This window comes from Boeremia exigua, assembly GCF_020726555.1.
Source record: "Boeremia exigua strain MPI-SDFR-AT-0100 chromosome Unknown C7974scaffold_8, whole genome shotgun sequence".
Lineage (NCBI taxonomy): Eukaryota > Fungi > Ascomycota > Dothideomycetes > Pleosporales > Didymellaceae > Boeremia > Boeremia exigua.
The window spans coordinates 1013044-1034334 of record NW_025763525.1 but is presented as its reverse complement, the minus strand read 5'-3'; the positions used below and the strand labels follow the sequence as shown (position 1 = coordinate 1034334).

The following is a 21291-nucleotide window of genomic DNA, read 5'->3' as shown; positions in this document are numbered from 1 at the left end:
TTGAGGTGTGAAGGATCGGAGGAGCGGGAGGAGCTATGGGCACATGCAGGGTCCAACCACAAATGACATCAGTCAGCGCGGCGCCGGGTACAGTACTCGTGTCTACATGTCCATCCGCCTGCAGGCACGAGTGTTCACACATCACACTCTCGCCATACTCACACACACGTCAGGGTCAAACATCTCACAGAGACGAGATAGGGATCGGGATCGACGTTCTGGTTACCCATCACAGTCTAGTCTCAACTTCACAGTACTCCTTTGGTCTACATATAGCATACCGTGTCGCGCCTTACAGACCGCGCCTGATCCGCCCACAAAATGCACATTGCTCGTCGAATGCATTGAACCAAACCAAACCAGGCCAGAACAGACCAGAACAGAACAGAACGCCAACGCTATGCTGCCAGATGCCGGGTGATGTGGTATACAAATATATGGTTGGGTCAGTCAGACAGCTCGATGGCGTCGTCCTGAGTAGCACCAGGGCCGATAGCCAAGCTGCTGCCGGGCTGCGCGAATTGTTCGGCGTCGTCGGTGGTGTATTCTTCTTGCTCGTCATAGTCGGCCGGGTAGGCGTTGACGTCGACGTCATCAGCGTCATCCTCTTCGTCAAAGTCTTCATTGTCGTCTTCAGCTTCTTCATCGTCGCCGTCAAAAGAGTCTTCTTCGGTGTCGCCGGCAATATTAGATTCAGCATCGATGTCGACGAAGTCAACGCCGCTCCCGCTCCCATTCTCGCTGTACTGTGTGTAGCCTGGCTGCGGGATGTAGGAGAACTGTGCAGGGATTGGCGACGAGAGGGCGAGCGGCTCGGGTATGGCAGGCTGTGGGGTGCTGGTTGGTGAGTTGATGTACTTGTCGCGATATGCGCGGATGGCCTCTGCACCCTTGCCATAGAGGTGCTGGGGAACGAAGCGACTGGCACGGCCCCAGTATGCGGGCTTGTTGCTCTGCGCAGAGCCAGCGCTCTTGCCCAGGAAGGACTGGCGGAAGGACGACGTCGAGACACTAAGATTGGGAACGCTGCGGCCAAAGTCATGTACGGCCACTGGCGACCGCTGTGCAGTCGGAGACTTGGCAATTAGTTCACGAGCGTGCGACATGAGCAGGCTGGAGCGCCCGTTGAAAGAGGAGTGCTTGGGGGTAGCGCCATTGACCGGTGGTGAGCCTGAGCCAGAAGTCGCAAAAGACTGCTTGACGGCACGAATGCGAGCCAAACGCTCCTCAATAGTGAGTGGCTTCGAAGCTTCGGGCTCCGGCGGCGGCTGTGAGATCAAAGATACAGTCGGGTCAGACCTCCGTATGCGCTTGGTTTCGGCATCCCCCTTATGCTCCTCGTCGGTGGCTGAGTCGAAGCTTCTCTTGCGGTGCTTACTGGGATCAATGCCCATAGCCCGGAGCTTGAACCAGTCGGTCTCGGTGCGGTCGATAGGCGCCGTCGACTTTTTATAAGCCTCGGAGTAGCTGCGCACGTGGTGACCATTCGTCATTGTTGCTCCCATGTCCGATTTCTGGGCGTGCTGTGACGAGGCCGCTCGCGACTGCGAGGAGCTGGTGGCTTGAGTGACGTGGTTGGCTATCGCACCTGCACGACGTTGCTCAGTTCGCTTGACGCGTCGGCTGTGATTGGCTGGCGCGTGTTTTGTTGTTGACGCGCCGTTGACCAGGGTGCTCGCTACCGACTCGGCACTGGCGATCTCGCTCGCAGCGTCACCTTCACCATTGATTGACAGTTCTCGCTGAGCTTTGAGACGTTTCCTTCTCTCCCTAGCTTTGGCGTTGCGCTTCTTCCTCTGCACCTGTGCAACCCAGTGGGTGAACACGGCACGTGCAAATGCTTGGCGCTTCTTCTCCCGTTCTGCCGCTTCCATCTCCTGCCGTTTCTGGGCCTGCCACGCTTCGTAGCCTTCCCTTGCGACGTTCCTGACCGTGTTCTCTAAGAACTGATACAGAAGTCCATCTTCCCCGCTAAACATGATACTTGATGTCAGTGCGCCGTACGCCGTTTCTCGTCGCCGTATTCGTGCCTGCCGCTCATCCTCTTCACGTTGTCGTCGCTGCTGTTCCTCTCGTATTCGTCTCTCTTGCTCCTGCCTTTCCTGGAGTTCCCTCTGTTGTTTTTCCCTCAACTGTCGCTGCTTCTCTTCCTCGATTTGTCGAAGCTCGGCTTCCTTGGCTTGCTGCGCTTCCTTTGCTCTCCGTTCCTGTTCTTCCTGTTCACGTTTACGTCGTGCCTCAATCTCTTGCCTCTGCTTCAGCACAGCCGCTCGCGCATCCGCTTCGGCTTTTTCTTTTTCAGCAGCTTGTGCTGCTCCGTCTGGCGGTGGTGGCGATCCTGCTGGTGTCGAGGATGTATCCAGAATCTGTCCGTTACGTATTTTCCAGTCCAGCTCAGGCAACCCAGGAAATACAAAAGGCTTTGAGGCGTCAGAAGTAGGTGGATTGGCAGTCTGTCCGAAGGCTGGCGTGGATTGGCCACTGGATAGATGACCTTGAGGCTCCGTTGATGCCTGGCCTCCGCCAATGAAAGAACCGGGGGGTGTCGAGCTGGGAGTAGTAGACTGTGGAGGAAACGCTGCTGCGGCTTTGGCGAAAGGGTTGTCGTTGGTATTTGGGGCAGGCTTAGGTGCAAATTGGCTCGGATGCTTAGTCGCATCAGATATACCAGGCGCACCGAATATTGGCGCAGTGGCGGTTTGTGTAGGCTGACTGATGGAAGATGCGCTCACGAAAGGGTTGCCGAACGGATTCGGTTTCGAGATGCCGGACGAAGGTTGGGATGGAGGCTGAAAGGGTGAAGCAAAGGGGCCTGGGTTCGGCATGCCGTTCGTTGTGTTGGAGTTCTGGCTGAAAATGTTCGGTTTTGCCACAGGTACAGTCTCTGGTACGAACAACGAATCTTCGTCGCCCGTCTGTATGGTCTTCGGGTCCACCAGCAACCGGTTACTCCTTGCTTGCTGCACCGTCATGCCTTGGATGACTGCTGAGAATGCTCGGTTGTGTCGCTTAGATTCCACCATTCTTTTGGAAAACATTTGCGGTTTGATGGTGTGAGGAACACCCAACGACTTGTTGCTGTTGCCCAGTTTCGAAATGTCCAAAAATGTATGGCCCTGATTGCTCCGCCCAAAGTGGAATCCATAAAGTTCGCAAAGCTTGACGGCGTCCTTGTCGTCGTCCATCGCAAGCACATCCTTGAGCTTGTCGGTAGTCCAAGCCTCGACGCTTACGTCTCCTTTAGATCCCCTCCTATACGCATGCCAGATCGAGTCGAGTATGACGTGCCGGACGCGGTTGAAGGTGACTTCGGCAGCGCATGCCATGAGATATGATACACTAGGCGACTTGACCAAATCCCAGAACTTCTTCCAGTTAGCATGCGCCTGTATCCAACTTTTATCGGAGCCGAAATTGAAGGCTGATTTGGCGGCCTTGAAGATCTCAATAGCAGTCAAGACGCGTCTGTTATTGCGGAGGTCGTTCGGCAAGCTGTGAAGCTCGTTCTCGAGCTGGCTGTTCGCGTAGAACGATGCCAGAATCAGGCGATATGCGACAAACTCAGCCTCGTTGTCAGAGGGTATGTTCGCTCGTCGGTTATCGTCGTATCGCTCCCTCAAAGTCGTCAGAGTCTGGTTGAATTGCTCCATGTCCTGCTGATGTGAATAGTCCTCCTTCTCAGACTGTGCCATTTGGTGCATCGACAGGAGGTAGAAGCGCGCGGACGCTTCCAGACAGACGAGCAGTGTCCGGATGTCAGAGGGCTTCTCGACGACTTGTGTTCGGAGGTCCTTGCGGACTGACCTCGTGCGGTCCCAGATCCAAGCGTGCAGGTGGTCGAAGCCCTCTGTGTCCAGACGACTAAAGAGGTAGTGGACAGTTTTCTATTCGAATTAAATTCGGACTTCTCTGACGTTATCCGTGACTTACCAAACATGCTGCGGGACTTCGTATGTCAATCACCAGCTCCACGTCTGCACCGGCCGATGATCGGGTGAAGGCTTTCACCATGCGTGATTCGTCGGGCACTCGGGCGCTGTATGGGAGGTGTTCGGTTTCGGGCGTCTTTGCCTGGGTTAGCGACTCGCTGGATAGATTAAGGGCAGACCAGACGTACGCATTCTGGACGCTTGAAGTCATTCTGCACTATCCTGCGCACCCTCTCGAATTCCGGGCACATGTCGTTGCATCGGCCGACAAGCTTGACCGAGTCGCTAAGCTTCATCTGCCCGTCAGGATTCATGAAGCCTTTCTCCTGCAACTGCTTGCGCCAGCTCGACTGTGCATTTTGTAACTGGGCGCATTAGCCCGTGTCTGTGTAGTCTTGCGCTCGTTGGGCTTACATATGTGAAGCGGCTGGTGTAATCGTCGATCGCATGCGGGGTCGAGTTTGCGGCGGTGCCATATTTGTTCATGGAGACGAAGGGAGCGCTGCTGTGCTTGGTCAGAATGGGCCACAGGCGACACCATTGTGCGTCGCACCTGCTATCTGGTGATGCGTCGTGTGGAGTCGCATCGGTATCAGCCCGCGGCCCTTCATGTAGTCGGAGAAGAAGACGGGGGCTTACGCTTTGGGGTTGCCATCTTCATCCAGCTCTTGCGCATGGCTGCGTGTCTTGCTCCCGCCGGTCTGCGCACCCCCACCGCGCTTCTTCGCGCCGAGCGCAGGCTTGTCGCTGGAGTCGCTCGACGCGCCATTGAGTCCGCCGCGCGTGCTGCTGCCGCGCCAGACGCTGACGCCGGCTCCGCGGCCGCGCCCTCCTCTGCTGCCGCCGCCGCGAGCGACTGTCGACATTGTCGCGCCTAGGCCGTTCTCGATGCGCGCATGCGTGCTGGTGACGTGTGATGGTTGATGGGTGCGACGTGCTGGTGCTGAAAGGGGCGAGCAAGGTGCGGTGCCTGCGCAGGTTGAGTCGTGATTGATTGCGGCAGGTCGAGTCGTGAATGATCGCGACAGGCCGCCGCGTTGGGGAAACAAAGAAGTCCGCCGCGAACCTGAGCTACGCTGCAGCTCAAACCGCGGGACCTCCGTGCCTTGGCGTCTCGCCGCGAACAACACCCAGCGCCCTCACACGATGCCCTCGCTCCATCACACCCACCGCAACACGGCACAGTGAAGCCGGCAGAAGGCACATATACCAGTGAAGATGATATATATTTGGTAATGACTAATCCGAAATTCGTTACACATTGGCCCGACAGCGAGGCCATGCAGCTTCCACCACCCGCCCACATTCTCACCCTGCATACATACACCTCCAAAGTACCTGCCAACAGACCCTCAATCCCCTCTCCCGCATCCCTCCACCGAAACACAAAACATACACAGCCTTGCTGTCCATTGTATACCCATTAGAAGACAACTGCGCTTTTGTTTGTCATGCAATGCGGTCGTAAGCGGCGTAACATCGTAAGGGTATCTTGCATGACACGAAAACTCCGCCTGAGCAGGCCGGAAGAAATACAAGGTTGAAGGAAAACGCTCCAGCGAGAGCGCCGAAGCAAGTCTGCGCAGAGAACACAACATGGTGCAGTGCTGGAGCTACGCATGACGGGTTGAAACACAAAATGGAATCGTTACGAGTCGTTATTCTGATGCCAAAACAAAAGGAAAGACAGAAGACGAAACACCGAAAATGCTGACAACGCGCGCTAAAGGGAGAACTCAGAATTGACGCAGCTCTTGGGAACTTTGCGAGTCGACAGGGTACTCGGACGGAAGACTGCTGTCAAAGTTCATGGTGGTGTCGGATGGTGCCACGGTCATGGTCATCGGCGCGTTTGCGAAGCTGACAGGCGTCGAAGGGTACATGTTTTGCTCGAACCCGAACCCAGCACCGGTAGCCATGGGGTTCGTGTACTGGCTATAACCCATGGGAGGCAGTGGGCCATGATACATGCTGAAAGGGTTGACAAACGTTGGAACCGTCTGCGCAAAAAGAGGCTGGGTTGAGTTGGAGTAGGTCCCTGTAGAATGGTATACCTGGTCGTTGTACCCTGCTGGTGTTGCTGAGTATCGCAGCGACTGGGCGTATGGGGACATGTCAAAGTGAGGGTGCATGTTGCCTTGTTCGGACATGGTCCTCATCTGTGGCTTGGAATCCATGTCCTCTCCTCCAAGGTGCAGTCCGTGTAATGATCGATCAAAGGAAGAATTGGGTGTGGATGCGGTACGTTGCATCTTAGCATCAGCCTGGGACAAAACAGGCGAGAAGACAGGCGTGCATGGACCGGAGACTGACACAGGTGTGTCGGGTTTCCAGACCTGCGAGCGATTGTCGTCGGCTGAGAAGGATTGTTGCGGTGTCTGGATCTCGCATTGATTCGGGGCAGGCATGGTTCGGGGTGAAGGAGCAGATTGATCAAGCTCTTGAGGGGTCCTAGCAAGCGCTGACATGGTGTTGTCTGGCTCCGTCTCGTCTCCAGAGGTCTCATAGATAGTCTCTTGCACATTACCTGTACTATCTCTGACTGCTAGGCGAGGTCGCTTTGGTTGTGTGCGCCTCACGGGCCTTGGTATGGGCTTCCACGTGTGATGCATGCCTCGGCCAGGATCGACATTGCCAGACCCTTCGAAAAGGCCATACTGGATGACGTGGTCTTCATATGCCTGCGCAACTTCGAATATGCTGGGAAGCACTTCTTCCACTGCGCGCTTCTTCATCTCTTCGCTATGAACGCTGCCCTTGGACGAGGAGAAATGGTCAGCTGATGTCGTCTGAATCGTGAACTTTGCGATGTCGCGGAGCTTTGTAACCCATGGAGCCTTGCGCTTCATCTCGTCAATCTTTCGGTGGACGAGCAGCATCTCAACCGCCAATGTTGAAAGGTCTGCTGAGACGTCAGAGAAGTCCAATGCATCGGAGCAGGTCACTTACCCTCCTTCTTCAGATGAGAAGGCTCCTTGTAGATGACAGTCTCTGGCCACCAGGGCGGCGTGTCTGCCTCAGACGGAAGCATCTCATGGTACTTGCCCCAATCACCAAGCCGTCTCGGCTCAAGAAGCTTGACCCAGTGCGTAACAATGCCGCGTAGTGGCTTCATGGTCAGTTCATCAAAGCGACAATGAAGGAATCTTTGAAATGCATCAACGTCGCCAATGTAGAAAGTTTGCGCCTCTTCAGTCACGACTCCGATGGTCTGGTTGGCCTCTTCGTCATTGTCGACGACAGCCTTGCGGTCCGAGGCAGACCCTTGTGCAACGGACCGGCATCTTTTCAGACTCCTGGACTTCGGCAGGCTTTGCCTCGGTGCAACGGCCTTTCTCTGCCTACCAGTGGGTTTTATTTGAGGCTTAGCTTGCTGAGCTGGTTCTGTGGCGTGCTGGGGTGGTCCTTCGGAAGCATGTAAGCGATCTACACGGCACACATCCATTGTGGTCTTACCTGGTACCCGGGCCGGTTCCAATCGGATGGGACGACGTATGTCAGAGGTACGGCTGCTGAAAGATGCTTGGGGGCTGGTCCTAGGTTGCGCCTTAAACAGGTGTTCGAGACCAGCGAGTGGTTTATAGACTGGCTGGGTACGGCCATCCTGAAACACCAGCGTCGCTATCGGTATGGGCATCGCGACATCATTTTCATCATCGTCGTCGGCGTGTTTACCATCCCCTGTGGTCTGTGCTGCGGCCGCCTAGTCGCAAGGTCAGCAATTAAGTTTGGTAGCGACCAGATCATCGAGAATGGCGTATTATAGTTTGGGGAAGAGCGGACGCTCCCGGTGCCGGTGTCTTCGCGAGAATTTCGGTGCCGAGACCTAGTTCCAACGACATGCAAACGGGCTGAGCACTCACCTGTACTGGAACTGGATAATCACAGTTCTCCGTCAACGCAGACGGATCTTCGCCACGATACTCAGCCTGTGGGCTCGATCGCATGTCCTTGGTGTTCATGATAGATTACTCGCCCTGTGGTTCTGCTGACCCGGCCGCGAACCTCGCCACGTGCCGATGCACTTCAACGACTGGTAGCCACAAGTAACGCAGACACTGACAGGGTCAGGCACTGTTACCGCCGATCGCTGATCTATGATAATATTCTGAGCGATGGTGCGCGAGCACGCGAGATGAGTGTCTGCTCGATGACATATTAGCAGCTGATAATTGCAATTCCGATATAGCAGCCACTCAAACGCTATAGGTCGGGACCAGCCTCGTCCCGTGCATAAAAAGCGTGGTTGCGCAGCACCGTGTGGCTCGCTTAAGTATAATAGTGCTTACATACCTCGAAAAAGTACTTGCGGCCAGGGTGTAAATCGGTGCCGAGGAGAACAAGATGCCGTGCACAGATTTCGAAAGTCGCACTTGAGACTCGGAGAGTTGAAAGCGACAGAGGAATAAGATTTCAGAGTAGCCGGATGTCGAAAGCTAAAAGAAAATGGCTCGCAGATGCAGACCAGAGTAGCCACTCAGCAGACGCGGACGCAATATGCTAGTAGACGTAGGTTAAGTCCCGCTAAAGCAGGTGTTGACGAAAAGCGTAGGTTGTACACAAGACAGACTTCAATACAGTCGATGATTGTGGTGCCAGTAGAATGGAACGGAGCTTGAGTAGGTCCGATAGGAGGCGGTTATGTTGGTGCAAGAGCTCAGGTTGATGGAAAGGAACGATACATCCGCACGTATCGGCCAGGACTAGGGGCTCTTAATAACGGCCTCGTCTTGAGGTCGTAGCCGCTGCCCTGATCAGCGACATCGATCCTTCATAGCAGTAGCCCTGTTTGACAGCCTCCTGCACATGGACAGAGATCCTGGTACCCACGGGCAGTGGCAGGGACGCAGTGTCCTATGAACAACCTGGTATCAAAGCGCGCGGAAGGGAGGGACTGATAGCCGTTGGGCGCCTGGTTCGAAACGGCTTTTAGATACTGGGATTATACGTCCTTGATCTGCAGGCGACTGACCTTCCGGTCTCCCCGGGGCCACTGCTTTGCCTAATCTGTAACCGACCACCGCGCCAAGAAGGAGATTTGAGTGAGATCGCGACGAGAAAAACGAACACCGTTCTTCGTAGCTGGATCGGATGATGTATACACGCTAATGCAGATGTGGGGGGGTTCTGGTCCAAAGCTGGGCAGAGTGAAGTTGAGATGTGTTGTGGGCCGCTCCGTTCGCTGTCCTTTACGAGGACTGAACCTGGCACTGGGGTCGATCGAATCGGAATAATGGCCTACACTTCGATAGGGTCGGACAAAAGCCCTGAAGTCACTGCCAGCGTCCACACCGCAACTCTAAATTGTATTGGGGCATGCGGCTATCAATTTCGTCAAGGGTAGGCTCACTGTGCGTTCCCATAATGGCACCACTCACAGAACAGCCTTTACTGATCACAAGCGGCAAGTCAACCCAGGGTCTTCCCAGTTCACGATCCCTACTGACAAGCCAACAACCAATCCCCAATGAAGCCACTTCCCCCCGTCACGCCACCATTAGGCCAAACATCAAGCGAGTATCAACACTGGAAACAAGCGATTGGAAACCCCATAACGATATATCAGGGCCGCCTGGATCTCACACTCTTAGAACGAGTCAGCCGCTGTTCGCGACCGGAATCCTGGTCAGCGGTCCAGATGCAGATTTCGACAATCGCACGGCTATCGATCGCGGGTAGTGCGCCCCGTGTCCAGCCCACAGCATACCAAAATCCGATGTAGGTCGCCCAAACTGGCCACTCGCTTGCAGACTACCCGCAAGGTGGTGCAACTATGTGGGGTTATGCGGAGCTGCAGCGACGTTGTGCTCGAAATGACCGGCAGCTGGCATAATGTCGGCCACACTGTAGTGTTGATGTGGAACTTACAGCACTTGCCACTGTTTGCGCCCCCCAAACTGCCATTTGGAGGCTCACTCATAACAGTGCTTTTTGGGGCTACTGCTTCCGACAGACCCGATGTGGACGCATTGGCAGTCAGGGTACCGAATCCGAATCTCAGGCCTGTGGGCCGATCGTCAGAATTACCGAGTCGAGCATGCAAATCGGGAGCGCTCCACCATCAGGTCTGCGTTCGTCGTTGCAGCGTTACGTCCATGACTTCGGGAGGACGGGCATGCGGAGGCGAGGCGAGACCAACTCGACAGGGGTGATTTTGAACACAGCTGCTCCTGCCGACAGACGCACGCACGCTCCAGCCACCAGAGCAGCCGCATACAGTGGGCTCCTCGGCGGTCTTGCCTGAGGCAGACAAGACCTGCAACATCCACAGCGGGCGAAATGCAGAGGCCGCGCAGTACGGTTCGCGTGTAACGCTTGACGAGATGAGAAGCTGCAGTGCATACGGATAGATTACGCAGTGTTTGAAGAGCGGGAAAAGCGGTGTTTGCCGTCCTGCAATGCATCGAAGGTGGCTTCCATATCATCCAAATTGCATGCGCGCGCGCGTGTCCTGGCAATATCGATACGTATCCTAGCTATATTTCAGATCCATGACCACACCATTGTCACCTATCACGCGCAATTGCTATACCAAGTAGAAGACCCGACACTCAGTTCGCCTATCTCCCGTAGTCTCCCGCGGTCTCCAGTGTTTCCCACCCCAGAGGCTTCATCTCCAGACCAGGGACCGCTGCAGTGCTACTTTACACTTTGCACCCGCTACAAGACAGCAGAGAAATGGCGCAAGATCGCAACGGCAAGCCCCGGTCCTTGGTCTGATCGTGCCTAGATCGGTGTGACAGGCCGGCCCAACCCTGCTCAACACGGCACGCGTTCTCGAATACGTTCATCACAAAAAGCAAACATGTCCACGACACTCGCCCACCAACGGGGCAAAACCAGCGACGCACAAGCAGGACACCGTCGGAGGAGAACGCCAAGCGAATCGTTACACATCGACAGCCTAAAGGCACCGAGCCATGCAAAATATGAGCTCGTCACGCCGGCCATCGACTTTGCCATGCAATTTTGCTGCCCCGCTGCGCGCAACGCAAGGCCACTGCGCACGAGAACACTGCGTCTCAACGCCTCCAGCTAGACAGCTGTCTGTGAGACCGCGCCACGCTGTGCAACACGCACATGCATGACGTCCTTCAGCGGCGCTGCTGCTATTTCCGTCGCCGCGAGCAACACTCGCTCGGCTACGTTGCACACCGATGCTGGCCAGTCCAGTTCAGTCCAGGTCGGCCAAGCCCAGTTCCCATCTACGTAGTCGTCGCAACAGTGACGCCCTCCACGCGCTCTACACGCGGAGACTTTGCGCCTCAAACTCAGATGTGTAGCGAGCCGCGCGCGCAGCGTGTCGCCCGGCACCCTCTGGCCGCACAGATGCGGCACGCCCGCTCGTTACCCCCGCCCGCTAGCGCGTGTCAGACCGTGGTCGTCCTGCGGGCATTCCCGAAGCGGAGCGGTCCCGTGCGACATGGTTGATGGGGAAGCTCTGCCGGCGGCCGCCCGATGGCCAAGCCGCAACGGCTCGAACTTTGATCCTTGTGACGTGGGCCTTGAGAGGGCAGGAGGTGGCTGGAGGGGACGTCTTCCCCGGAACACGTCATTGCTGATCGTGTTCTGTGTGCGACGTTCGCAGCGCGAGTTTGGGGGTCGGCTTGATCTTGTCGTCTATATGTGGGAATTACAATTTGCTACTTGGGTTTTTTTTATCTACACCTCCTACTTCAACAGTATTCTACAGTTAGTTTCCTTCGATACTGCTCAGCAAATTTGCTTCCTTGACAAGATCATAGAACAAGCCCTTCTGCTTGACGAGCTCGGCTGGAGTGTCGAACTCAGCCACAGTGCCCCTATCCAATACAATGATACGATCGCTATCAAGGATGGTGTTGATTCGATGTGCAATGGTGATGATGGTCTTGTTGTTGAACATGCTAGATCGCAACGTAGTTTGCAGCAAGGCATCAGTCTCTACATCGACGGCGGCCTAGCGAGGGTCAGTCAGTCTGGATTCGAGAAGCCCAGCAAGGTGACACTTACAGTAGCCTCGTCTAGAACAAGGATGTTGCTTGGTGCAAGAAGAGCACGTGCCAGGGAGACGAGCTGACGTTGTCCAGCGCTCAGGTTGGAGCCACCCTCGTGAACTTGCGCATCCAGCTTGCCTTGCATACCAGCAATGTGTTCCTTGAGACGAGCATGTTCAAGCGCACTCCAGAGCTCAGTGTCGTCGTGAACATGGCCTGGGTCAAGATTGTCGCGCACGGTGCCTTCGAACAATGCTGCATCCTGTGGGATGATAGCCAGTCGCCGGCGCAGGTCCAAAAGTCCGATCGTGCTTGTGTTCAGATTGTCAATACTCACATGACCTTCCGATGGTTCGATGATGCGGAATAATGCGAGCGTAAGCGAACTCTTGCCCGCGCCTGTGCGACCCACAACACCGATCTTCTCATTCGGTTTGATCTGCAGGTTGATGTTCTTGAGCACAAGATCGAGACCTGGCCGATATCGGGTGCTGTAATTGTTGAAGGAAACAGCACCCTGCGAGGGCCAGCTGATTGGTGGCCTATTCTTGGAGATAACCTCTGGCGCCTCGCTCGGTAAAGCCGCGTACTCGAGAACGCGTTCGACAGACACGATGTTCGTCTCCACCTCAACGGTCTGTCGGACGATCCAGTTGAGAGATTGTGTAATCTGAAGCGCATAAGACATCGACAGACCGACCGTACCAGCCGAAATGCCGCTGTGACTGGCAACGGAGATGATGGCGAACCCAGCAGCGCACAAGATGATTATAGACCCTAAGAACTCCAGACGGACAGCCAGCCACCTGTTGGCGCTGATGGATGGGTAATAGGCCCTCAGGTTTGCGTCTACACGCCATTCGTTCTCCATCTCGAAGCGCTTCTGCTGATTGTATGCACGGATGGTACTCATGCCACTGAGCGACTCCTGGAAGTGCGCATAAATCGGGCTGCGACTAACACTGTCCAGGCGCTTGAGCTCGCGTGATGTGCGCAGATAGTACCGCTGGATGTATAGGTACAGTGCACCAAGTGGGGGGATGACAACGATGAAGATGGGGGTTCCCGCAGAGATTAGAACCAGGGTGAACACAGCTACACAATAGTGTCAGTCAAAGGCCCCGCAGACATACATCGAGGCGGCCACTTACCTCTGGCTGAATTCACAAACAGCATGTTGAACGTTCGGCTATATACGTCAGTAGTGTCCTCGGACATTTGATACAGGTCTGGACCTACGCAAGCACTTCATCAACCTTGTAGATATCGCTACACATTGACTGTTAGCAGTAGCACATTTACTAAGAAGGGGCTGAATAGATTTGGCGTACCTGGAGAACCTGTTGAGGATGCGCCCTGCGGGCGTGGTTTCGAAGAAGCTCATTGGAGAACGGAAGATCGCGAACGCCATACGCTCATGGAGTTTGCGACTAGCCTGTGGTGTGCATTAGCCTTGCGTGGCGCAACTTTGAGAGCAATTTTGAACATACTTCGATGGAGCAGAAAATCCACAGTATGAGCGTCTGTACAACAACAAGGGCGGCAGATCCCACACCAAATGAGAAGTAGATGCCAATGTTTTTGCCTACATGCGGGTTACCGCCGAAGCGTTGATTCAACTCCGCCCAATGCTTGAGCCAGATACTTGCACCTGCATGATATTAGCGTGTGTCATCTTGAGATGAAAAAATGACGAGCCAATCGTGCATTACATACCGATAGATGCCGTCTGAGCACCGGCGAGGAGTGCGAGGTAGATGGCGACTGCAACTAAGTTGCTAGTTTTTGCATATTCGCCATACACAGACCATTTGACCTTGCCTTGTTCCGAGAATTCTTTCGTCTGCTTGCTCTTGAGGCCGTTCTCTTCATCGTTAGTCTTGCCACGTGGACCCTTGAAACTGGCAGTGCTGGCACGGCGAAGAGTTGCGAAACTGTGTTTGCGCGCTGTACCATTGCCGGTCCTGAGAGGTGCGAGATGAGACGCGCCTTCCTGAGCTGCTTCTGCTTCCTCTCGGTCCTGGTCATCTTCCGACGCTGGACTGCCGCCGTACACGGTAGACTCCTCATCGCTCATGACACCCTCAGACGGAGCACTGTCCTCACTTTGGTCTTCATTCTGCGATGTCTTGATCAAGCTTGCAATCTCGCCCTTCATTGCCATGAGCTGAGTGTAGCTGCCCCTTTCAAGGATCTTGCCCTCACGCAGAAGCAAAATCATATCGGCTTCCACTAAGACAGGAATAGAATTGGTAGCCAGAATCCTGGTTTTACCAGCCAATAGGCCGTTGGGTCCAAGGACATTGTTGATCAAGTGTCGCCCAACGTGTTGATCAACAGCTGACAAACAGTCATCGAGCAGATAGACATCAGCGCGAGCATACACAGCACGCGCAAGAGTGAGACGAGCCTTCTGCCCACCTGATAGAGAGATACCGCGCTCACCAACTTCTGTCTGATCACCGTCCGGAAGCTGCGCAAAGTCGTCGCGCAGAGCGCATGCATTTACAGTCTTCTCGTAGAAATGCGGGTCCCAGCGGTGACCAAAGACGATGTTCTCGCGTACAGACGCGTTCATGACCCAAGCTTGCTGAGGTACGTAAGCCGACTTTCCGTGTAGAACCACCTCACCATTGATCTTCCACACATCACCAAGCACTGCTTGTAGAAGCGAAGATTTACCGGCTCCAACACGGCCAACGATACAAGAAAGTTCACCCTTGTGCGCAGTGAAGTTGATCTGCTCGAGAGTGCGACGTTCAGCATTCTTGTCCCAGGTAAAGCTTGCGTCCCTGATGCGAACTGACTCTTCACCGTTCTCTTCGACAGCGGGCTCGCGGCGGACAGCGTCGGCTTGGAGTTCATCAGCGGTCAGGTAACTAGTAAGACGGCTGACAGCGACGCTAGCTTCGACGATCGCAGTAATGACCATGGGCAGGATCGCGAGTGGGAAAGTGAGGAGATTGAACAGCGTCAGAGCGGGGAACACAATGTCGGTAGTCAGGGGCTTATCCTGAGTCCAGACAAACACGCCGAAGGTCGAGCAGGAAACCAGAAAAGGTGTGGTCGACCATGTGAAAGTAGAGAATGCTTGGGTAGCACCAATTTTGCGCAGGGTCTTCAGTTCCTGATCGTTTCGAATATAGTTCAGACGGCTGGCAAAAGCAGTTGTCCAGGCGTAGAGCTTGATAGACTTCATGTTGTTAAGAATCTCGGAGATCAGCTTCGTACGCGCATCCTTATTCTTCATTTGCTCCTTCTGCAAGGTCTTCATCAGACGTGCAATGATGCCGTTGATAGGAATCATGATGATCATAACAGCTACACCGGCAAAGCATGCTACGCCGAGAAGCTGGTACAGAGACAGCATGCAGAGTACAATCTGGAAGGGAGCAGACCACAATTGCTGTCCATACTGAGCCAGATCTTGCAGACGTTGGGTGTCAACAGCCATGTAATTGACAATATCGCCAGTTGACTTGGTAGCTCGGCCCTCGTTGGAGAGGCGGGTAGACTTTGAGTAGATAGCAGCAGTCAAGCATGACTTGATGCGCATACCAGTCTCGAACGATCGCTGGAAATATTGGTGGAGGGCAGCCGTCTGTGAAACAGACACGGCAAACATACTGAGGGCTATGGCAGCGCCTCGTGCAATAGGCTCTGGTGTATCTGTATCATAGGACTTGACGAATGTGATCAGAAGCCTCAGCAGCTGCGGCTGGACGAAGTTCAGACAATCACTGATTGTCTTGATGCAAGCACCGCGGAAGTATGGACCGCCGAAAGAGAGGAACAGCGCCATCCACAGCGAAGGGCTCTTCTTATGCTCCACCTCATCACCCCACTTTTCTTCGAATGTCTCGGCCGTGTGCTTGGTGGAATCGCGCTTCCGGAGGTTCCAAAGGTCGTCCTGGGTGAGGAAGTGGTTATAGCCACGCTTCATTAAGGGCGTCATCCATCCGAATGTGAGGACCGAGAAGATATCGGCATATTCGTAGGGGCATTCGTCGTCGTCACCCAGGGCATCGTAGTCGCTTAGGCGCTTCTGCACCAACCACTCCAGCGCAAACTCAATTACGGCCAGTCCAACGCTAGCAGTGAAGACCGCAAAGTATGCGGTATGCTCTTTGTATAGCTTCTGGGAGACCAGCGAGCGGAGTTTTACGCCATTCGCGATCAGGAACAGCAGCCAGTAGAAGAGGACTACACCATTGGCGTTCCGCGAACGCCAGTGCTCGATGTATTGGACGTAGAAAATGACTAGGAGCGAGACAACAGTGACGGTGGTGGTCCAGAAGCGGAAGTCTCCGGCCCAGATGCCGGAGAAGTACTCAATCTGAAGGGCGGCTTGAACGGCAGTCGTGGCGATAAGAGCTCCAAGGGTACTCTAGTGGGCGCAAACGGTCAGCAGAAGTTACTTTGATCAAATTTTGCGGTACCACCTACCAGTTTGGCATAGAAGTGCCAGTTCTGCTTGACAGGCTGGGGCGTGCATTGCCTATATAGATACCACAACGCGCCTGCTCCTCCAACAATTCCCCAGACAGCAACCACCATAATCCACACGTCGAGAAAGCATGGCGTGAAGTCGAATCTGATGGGGCTCAGTGGCCCCCAACCCTCGCTATTACCGCATAGCGGCTGGCGATCGTGCTGCGATGCCTGGAGATAGCCGTAGCTGACAGCAGCGCCGTGCTCGAGCGGGGAAGAGGGCAGGAAGGGTGCTTGCTGTCCCTGCATTGGGTGTGTCGAGTGCGCGCAGCCGGGCTCTGTGTCGCAGAGTCACGGACTGGGTAAATTGTGCGGCGTGCAAGAGGAATCAACGACGCGCGCGCGATTGGGTCTTTTGCGAGGCAAGAGCTCGGACATTTCATCAACTCCGTCATCAAATCGGCGTTAGCGGGGAGTTTGTCAGCGACCAGCTCCATGCCGCATTCAGGTGTTTTCTTTAGTCAATAAATGTACATAGAGCCATTGTTAAATGCTCCTGATCATTCGCGGAAATTCTGAAGCTCATAACCGTTCACGATTCACCGGTTGGTCTGGTTCCGCAGCTCCCGGCAGCACAATTGGAGCTCTGATATGCACCGTTCGGGCCTTCGGCTTGCCTTAGCCGACATCGCCGTCACATTGTCGCTGGGATTGTCAACAGACTGTAATCACGACACTCTCGATAGACTGGTACAAATTTGTTTCAAATGTAGTATGGGATGTTGGCATCATCCTAAGCAGGTATGAGACCCCGCTGTATGTTGATTGTGTCTCTTGGATTTTAAATGGAGTTGTGGCCTTGGAACATAGTAGAGAACATACCTAACAGTAAATGGCCCTCTCTCGGATCTATGGCAGGACCAGAGTTCCAAGCTGGCCGGAAAGAGACCCCGAGGAGCCGGGGGAGGCAATGGATCCATCGATTCTAAACCTGGAGCTCGTGTCAGGATTCCGTGTGTGAAGAACCTCCGTGAGCCCGGTTATGATGGGCAGAGGTTGTGCCCCACTACTCCGTACCTATGTACTGTCCGCGCGACAGAAGCTTCGCAGTCCACCACAATCCTTACGACCCACAATTGCCCGCAACATCAAGAATGGCATATGATCGGGATATGGTGGTTAATTGTATCAAGCGACACTACGAGCTTTTTGTGAAAGCAGCCTACTTCGATGCAGCAGAAGTCAGATACCCTCCTGATGAAGGCTGGAGCGATGAGCAGCTTGCTGTTGATATTCTCCGTGCTTTTGGTCGCTCAGAGGAAGTATGCAATCTCCTACGACGACTGCTTTATATCAAAAAGCTGGACGGTGACGATAAAGACGAAGTATACTTTGAAACACGGCATCTTAGCTACCTCCGCGATACCTGGCCGTTCAAGTCTTTAACCATAGAAGAGTGCCAAGGACAACAGTTATCCGACAAACTCCTGATGCCTCATCCTGCTGATTGGCCAGCTGGATTCATTTCATTGACACGAGATCAACATGCGACATGGTGGATAATCGACACTGCAAAAGGTTGGATCCTATTACCCACTCATACAGGCAACTATAGATCTCATATTCATCCCAGGTATCATACATCTGGTAGGACAAAGTTATGTAGAGCCACCAAAAGATGAGCCTTGGCTCAAGGGCTCTGTACCACGCGGTATTCAGAATTATTCTGACGAAATTTACGATGAAATCTGGGCATTGAAGATGGTTCTTTGTCCGAAGGGAGAGAACTCGTGGAATAGGACCATCCAGCCGTACACATGGGTTGTCGGAAGTTTATGTATCTTTACAGGTTTTGACGACGCTCTACTTATTTCTGCGATTTAGGTTAGTAGTGAAACACTGCGGAAGCATGGCTGGCCTGATAAACTGAATCGAGATGGGTATATACCTGCAGGAGCTCAAGCATGTATATCCAGCAACTTGAATGAGGTTACCGGATTGATACCTGATTGGAGGTATGGAGCTTCGAAGAGATACGTTACGTTTACAAACACAAGCAAAAACTTACTCTGTAAAGATTTGTATGGTTATGAGCTCCAACAAAAACTAGCATGTTCACCATCTTTGAGAAAAGGAAGCACTGGAACACAGTTGGTACTTTATCGTGCGCTTATAAGTATCAACGTGACCTACCATGTACCATCTTTTTGTGTGTAGTTTGGCTTATATTGCAGAGAGATACGAGATAGCACCCAGTTGAATCATTTATGGTGGAGTGGTCGAATATGTGCAACTCAGCCCGACACCTACCTATGTACACATGGACGTCAGAGTAGACATATGACTTAAGTTGACGCTGACTTCGAATCGATATAAGTACCACGGATCAGTGGAAACTGCTTTACAATAGGCTTAGACGACATCGCATCCTGTTATAATGACTGTTGAATCCTCTCGCTCACCCGTCGCTCTAGGAAGTGAAAGAAACCTGGCTGTGAGTAAGTATGCCGAGAAATGTAACAATGTAAAAGAGATACTGGCGGTCTCAGGGTGTGACGATCCTTTTCGTTGGCTTCACGACATACTCAATATCAGAATCACGTGACAGCCCAACTCACTCAACAACGTCACTTCAAACACGCTGTAAGGCACAAGACAAAACAAACAGAAGAAGCTCCATTACATAAACATGAGTACTGCCGAGCTACTGCCGTCGCGACTTCCCTAAATTTGACATAGCAAAAAAACATCCTCCAGCCCCCCCTCGACTAACTCTTCAAATGATCTCCACAACCACAACCAGTTCACGTACCGAAGCAAAAATGGACTCGCGGGGAATCGAACCCCGGACCACTCCCAGGTGAGGATTTCGAAGGCTTCTTAGAAGCTGCGAGATGCTAAGGGAGTATTATACCACTAAACCACGAGCCCTGTTGCAGATTTGATGGGAAATAAGATAAGGTTATGCAATATATAACTGAGCAAACTCTGGGCAGACGATCGTACGGCTGATCCTGCACAATGATGGTCAAAAGGCTCAAGTCTTGAGAATGTTAGTGCGCGAAATCTCTGCCGAGCTTAGCCGTATGTAATCTAGGAAACCCTCAAACATATCACAGAGCCATGGGCTCGTCTTGGCACAGGTAGATCGTCGTTCTCCTCCATGGAAAAGGTTATTCAGAAGCGTCAGGGGGAAATGCCGGGGTTTTAGAACCTTGGTGGGAGTGCGAAGGTCCACTTTCGTGACTACCTATGATCAGGCATGTATGAAAAGTGGGGGTGTATTGCCTATGAGCACCTCGACTGCAACCCTTCGATCAAGCATCACACTCATATCGATTTGACTTCCTGCAGGCATAGCCAATATGTGTCACTTTTTGACACTTTTTCTCTCTGGAGCGTGTACGAATAAACGGAGTGCTTCAAAAGTACTCTTGTGGCTTATCGGCTACTATAAGAATAAGTTGGGCCCTACAAAGAACCACGTCACTGATCAGACATGACTTATTGTAGATGTAGCAAGGGTTCAGAATCACAATTATGGTAGTCAAAGACTACTTGGAAGTGACTCGAGTTGACCGACGACTGCCACTCCAAGTACACGCGATGTCTACCACTTATTGGCCGAAGAACCCCAGCAATGCATCAGCCAACCTCACCTCAGCCTCCAACGCCAGACTGTGCCCGCACTCCTCGAAGATATAGCTCTGCGTCACATTATCAGCAGCCATCTCCATCTCCGGCTTGACTAGATAGCCGAAGAACTCAGGAGATCCGATCGTCATGACCGGCATCTGCAGCTTATTCGGCACGAGCTCGCGATTAATCTGACCTGATAGCATGTCAACACGGATTTTTTGCAAACCTAGAGTAGGACATCGACTTACCATTCACAAGGCCCGCGCGATACGTCGCTAGGATACCCCTCAAACCACCCGGTCCCTTCGCCAATCCTGTCCACTCCGCGATCGCCTGTCGACTCAGAGCAATGGGATTATAGCACTCGGCCTCCATAAAGAATGTCCAAAACTCCTCTTCGTGGCCTGTGATTAGCATGGTCGCGATGTCGATCTGGTAGAAAAACGGAATGTGCCAGGTCCATACGCCACGCTGCTCATACTGCAGCATCACGTTCGACTCGGTAAACTGCGACGCATTGTCTAAGCCGAAGCCGGAGAGCAGCATCTCACCGAAGGAGAGTGCGAGCACGCGGTCACGGTAGGAGGCTGCGAGGACGTAAGCGAATTCTGCGCCGCCTGGATGGGCATTAGTGTGTTGATCGGGCTGTTTGTATGAATGACTTACGGTCTTCACCGTGGACATAGAAGGTGTTGTATCCGAGCATTGTCATCAGATCTGCTAGGTCTTTTGCGTTGGTTTGACTGTCATATCCCATCTCAGCCCCGGGTTTGTCCGTGTAGCCAAAGCCTCGGAGATCCGGCGCGACGATGGTGAAATGCTGGCTCAGCAGCGGCACCAGTTTGTACCAGTAGTAGTTGGTCTTTGGCGTGCCATGAACAAGCAGGAGTGGTGGTCCGGAGCCAGTTGTATAGTAGTGCATCCTGATCATGTTGAGGCGCGCGCGGCCATGGCGTACTGCATTTCCAGCATGGTCGTATACTTCAGGACGAGTCGACCACGGGATGGGCTCTATATTCCCGGAGTAATTCTGTCCTGATGATACGAGCTCGGCACCATTGGTTGGGATCATTGGCATAGATGCATTTGCGGGAGGTGCAGTGCTACTTTGCGCACTTGCAAACAGCAGAGATACTGCTATAGAAAGAAATTGAGAGAACCGCATGATTTTGAATACCACTTTGCTCGAAGGTTCCTTCTCTGGTTGTATCGAACCCGATACTCAGGCTCTCGGTCGCGGGCTGGCGTCCTTAAGTTGCTGTACCTGCATGACGATCCCCACACCCCGCAAAGAGCATGTGTACGCTATTTAGTAG

General features: G+C 53.5%; 6 protein-coding genes and 1 non-coding gene across 7 annotated transcripts; 2 read left to right on the top strand and 5 right to left on the bottom strand.

Moving 5' to 3' along the window:
* Position 1: 1 nt before the first annotated feature.
* C7974DRAFT_397664 (SAC3/GANP/Nin1/mts3/eIF-3 p25 family-domain-containing protein) lies at positions 2-5090 on the bottom strand. Its single transcript, XM_046142223.1, has 5 exons — positions 4569-5090; positions 4344-4434; positions 4118-4294; positions 3931-4065; positions 2-3884 (listed from the first exon to the last, which is right to left on the bottom strand). The coding sequence occupies exons 1-5, from the start codon at positions 4793-4795 to the stop codon at positions 447-449; spliced, it is 4068 nt and encodes a 1355-aa protein (XP_045995478.1). The 5' UTR covers positions 4796-5090; the 3' UTR covers positions 2-446.
* Positions 5091-5456: 366 nt separating this feature from the next.
* Positions 5457-8063, bottom strand: C7974DRAFT_215983 (uncharacterized protein). The gene is made up of 4 exons (XM_046137069.1): positions 7793-8063; positions 7386-7632; positions 6879-7334; positions 5457-6831 (listed from the first exon to the last, which is right to left on the bottom strand). The coding sequence occupies exons 1-4, from the start codon at positions 7889-7891 to the stop codon at positions 5666-5668; spliced, it is 1968 nt and encodes a 655-aa protein (XP_045995477.1). The 5' UTR covers positions 7892-8063; the 3' UTR covers positions 5457-5665.
* Positions 8064-10849: 2786 nt separating this feature from the next.
* Positions 10850-11360, top strand: C7974DRAFT_377711 (uncharacterized protein; the record flags this gene model as incomplete). The annotated part of the gene is made up of 2 exons (XM_046140372.1): positions 10850-10978; positions 11028-11360. The coding sequence occupies 2 exons, from the start codon at positions 10850-10852 to the stop codon at positions 11358-11360; spliced, it is 462 nt and encodes a 153-aa protein (XP_045995476.1).
* A 110-nt stretch (positions 11361-11470) lies between these two features.
* C7974DRAFT_362274 (multidrug resistance-associated protein 1) lies at positions 11471-16893 on the bottom strand. The gene is made up of 8 exons (XM_046139732.1): positions 16352-16893; positions 13622-16292; positions 13396-13556; positions 13237-13340; positions 13145-13174; positions 13057-13094; positions 11922-13000; positions 11471-11868 (listed from the first exon to the last, which is right to left on the bottom strand). The coding sequence occupies exons 1-8, from the start codon at positions 16643-16645 to the stop codon at positions 11623-11625; spliced, it is 4623 nt and encodes a 1540-aa protein (XP_045995475.1). The 5' UTR covers positions 16646-16893; the 3' UTR covers positions 11471-11622.
* Positions 16894-17490: 597 nt separating this feature from the next.
* Positions 17491-18018, top strand: C7974DRAFT_315169 (uncharacterized protein; the record flags this gene model as incomplete). Its single annotated transcript, XM_046138500.1, has 1 exon — positions 17491-18018. The coding sequence occupies one exon, from the start codon at positions 17491-17493 to the stop codon at positions 18016-18018; it is 528 nt and encodes a 175-aa protein (XP_045995474.1).
* A 1141-nt stretch (positions 18019-19159) lies between these two features.
* Positions 19160-19267, bottom strand: C7974DRAFT_t90. Its single transcript has one exon. It is a non-coding gene; the product is annotated as a tRNA-Ala (tRNA).
* A 686-nt stretch (positions 19268-19953) lies between these two features.
* On the bottom strand, positions 19954-21047 carry C7974DRAFT_314616 (Alpha/Beta hydrolase protein; the record flags this gene model as incomplete). Its single annotated transcript, XM_046138464.1, has 3 exons — positions 19954-20168; positions 20224-20592; positions 20642-21047. 3 exons carry the CDS (start codon positions 21045-21047, stop codon positions 19954-19956), a joined length of 990 nt encoding a protein of 329 aa, XP_045995473.1.
* Positions 21048-21291: the final 244 nt, after the last annotated feature.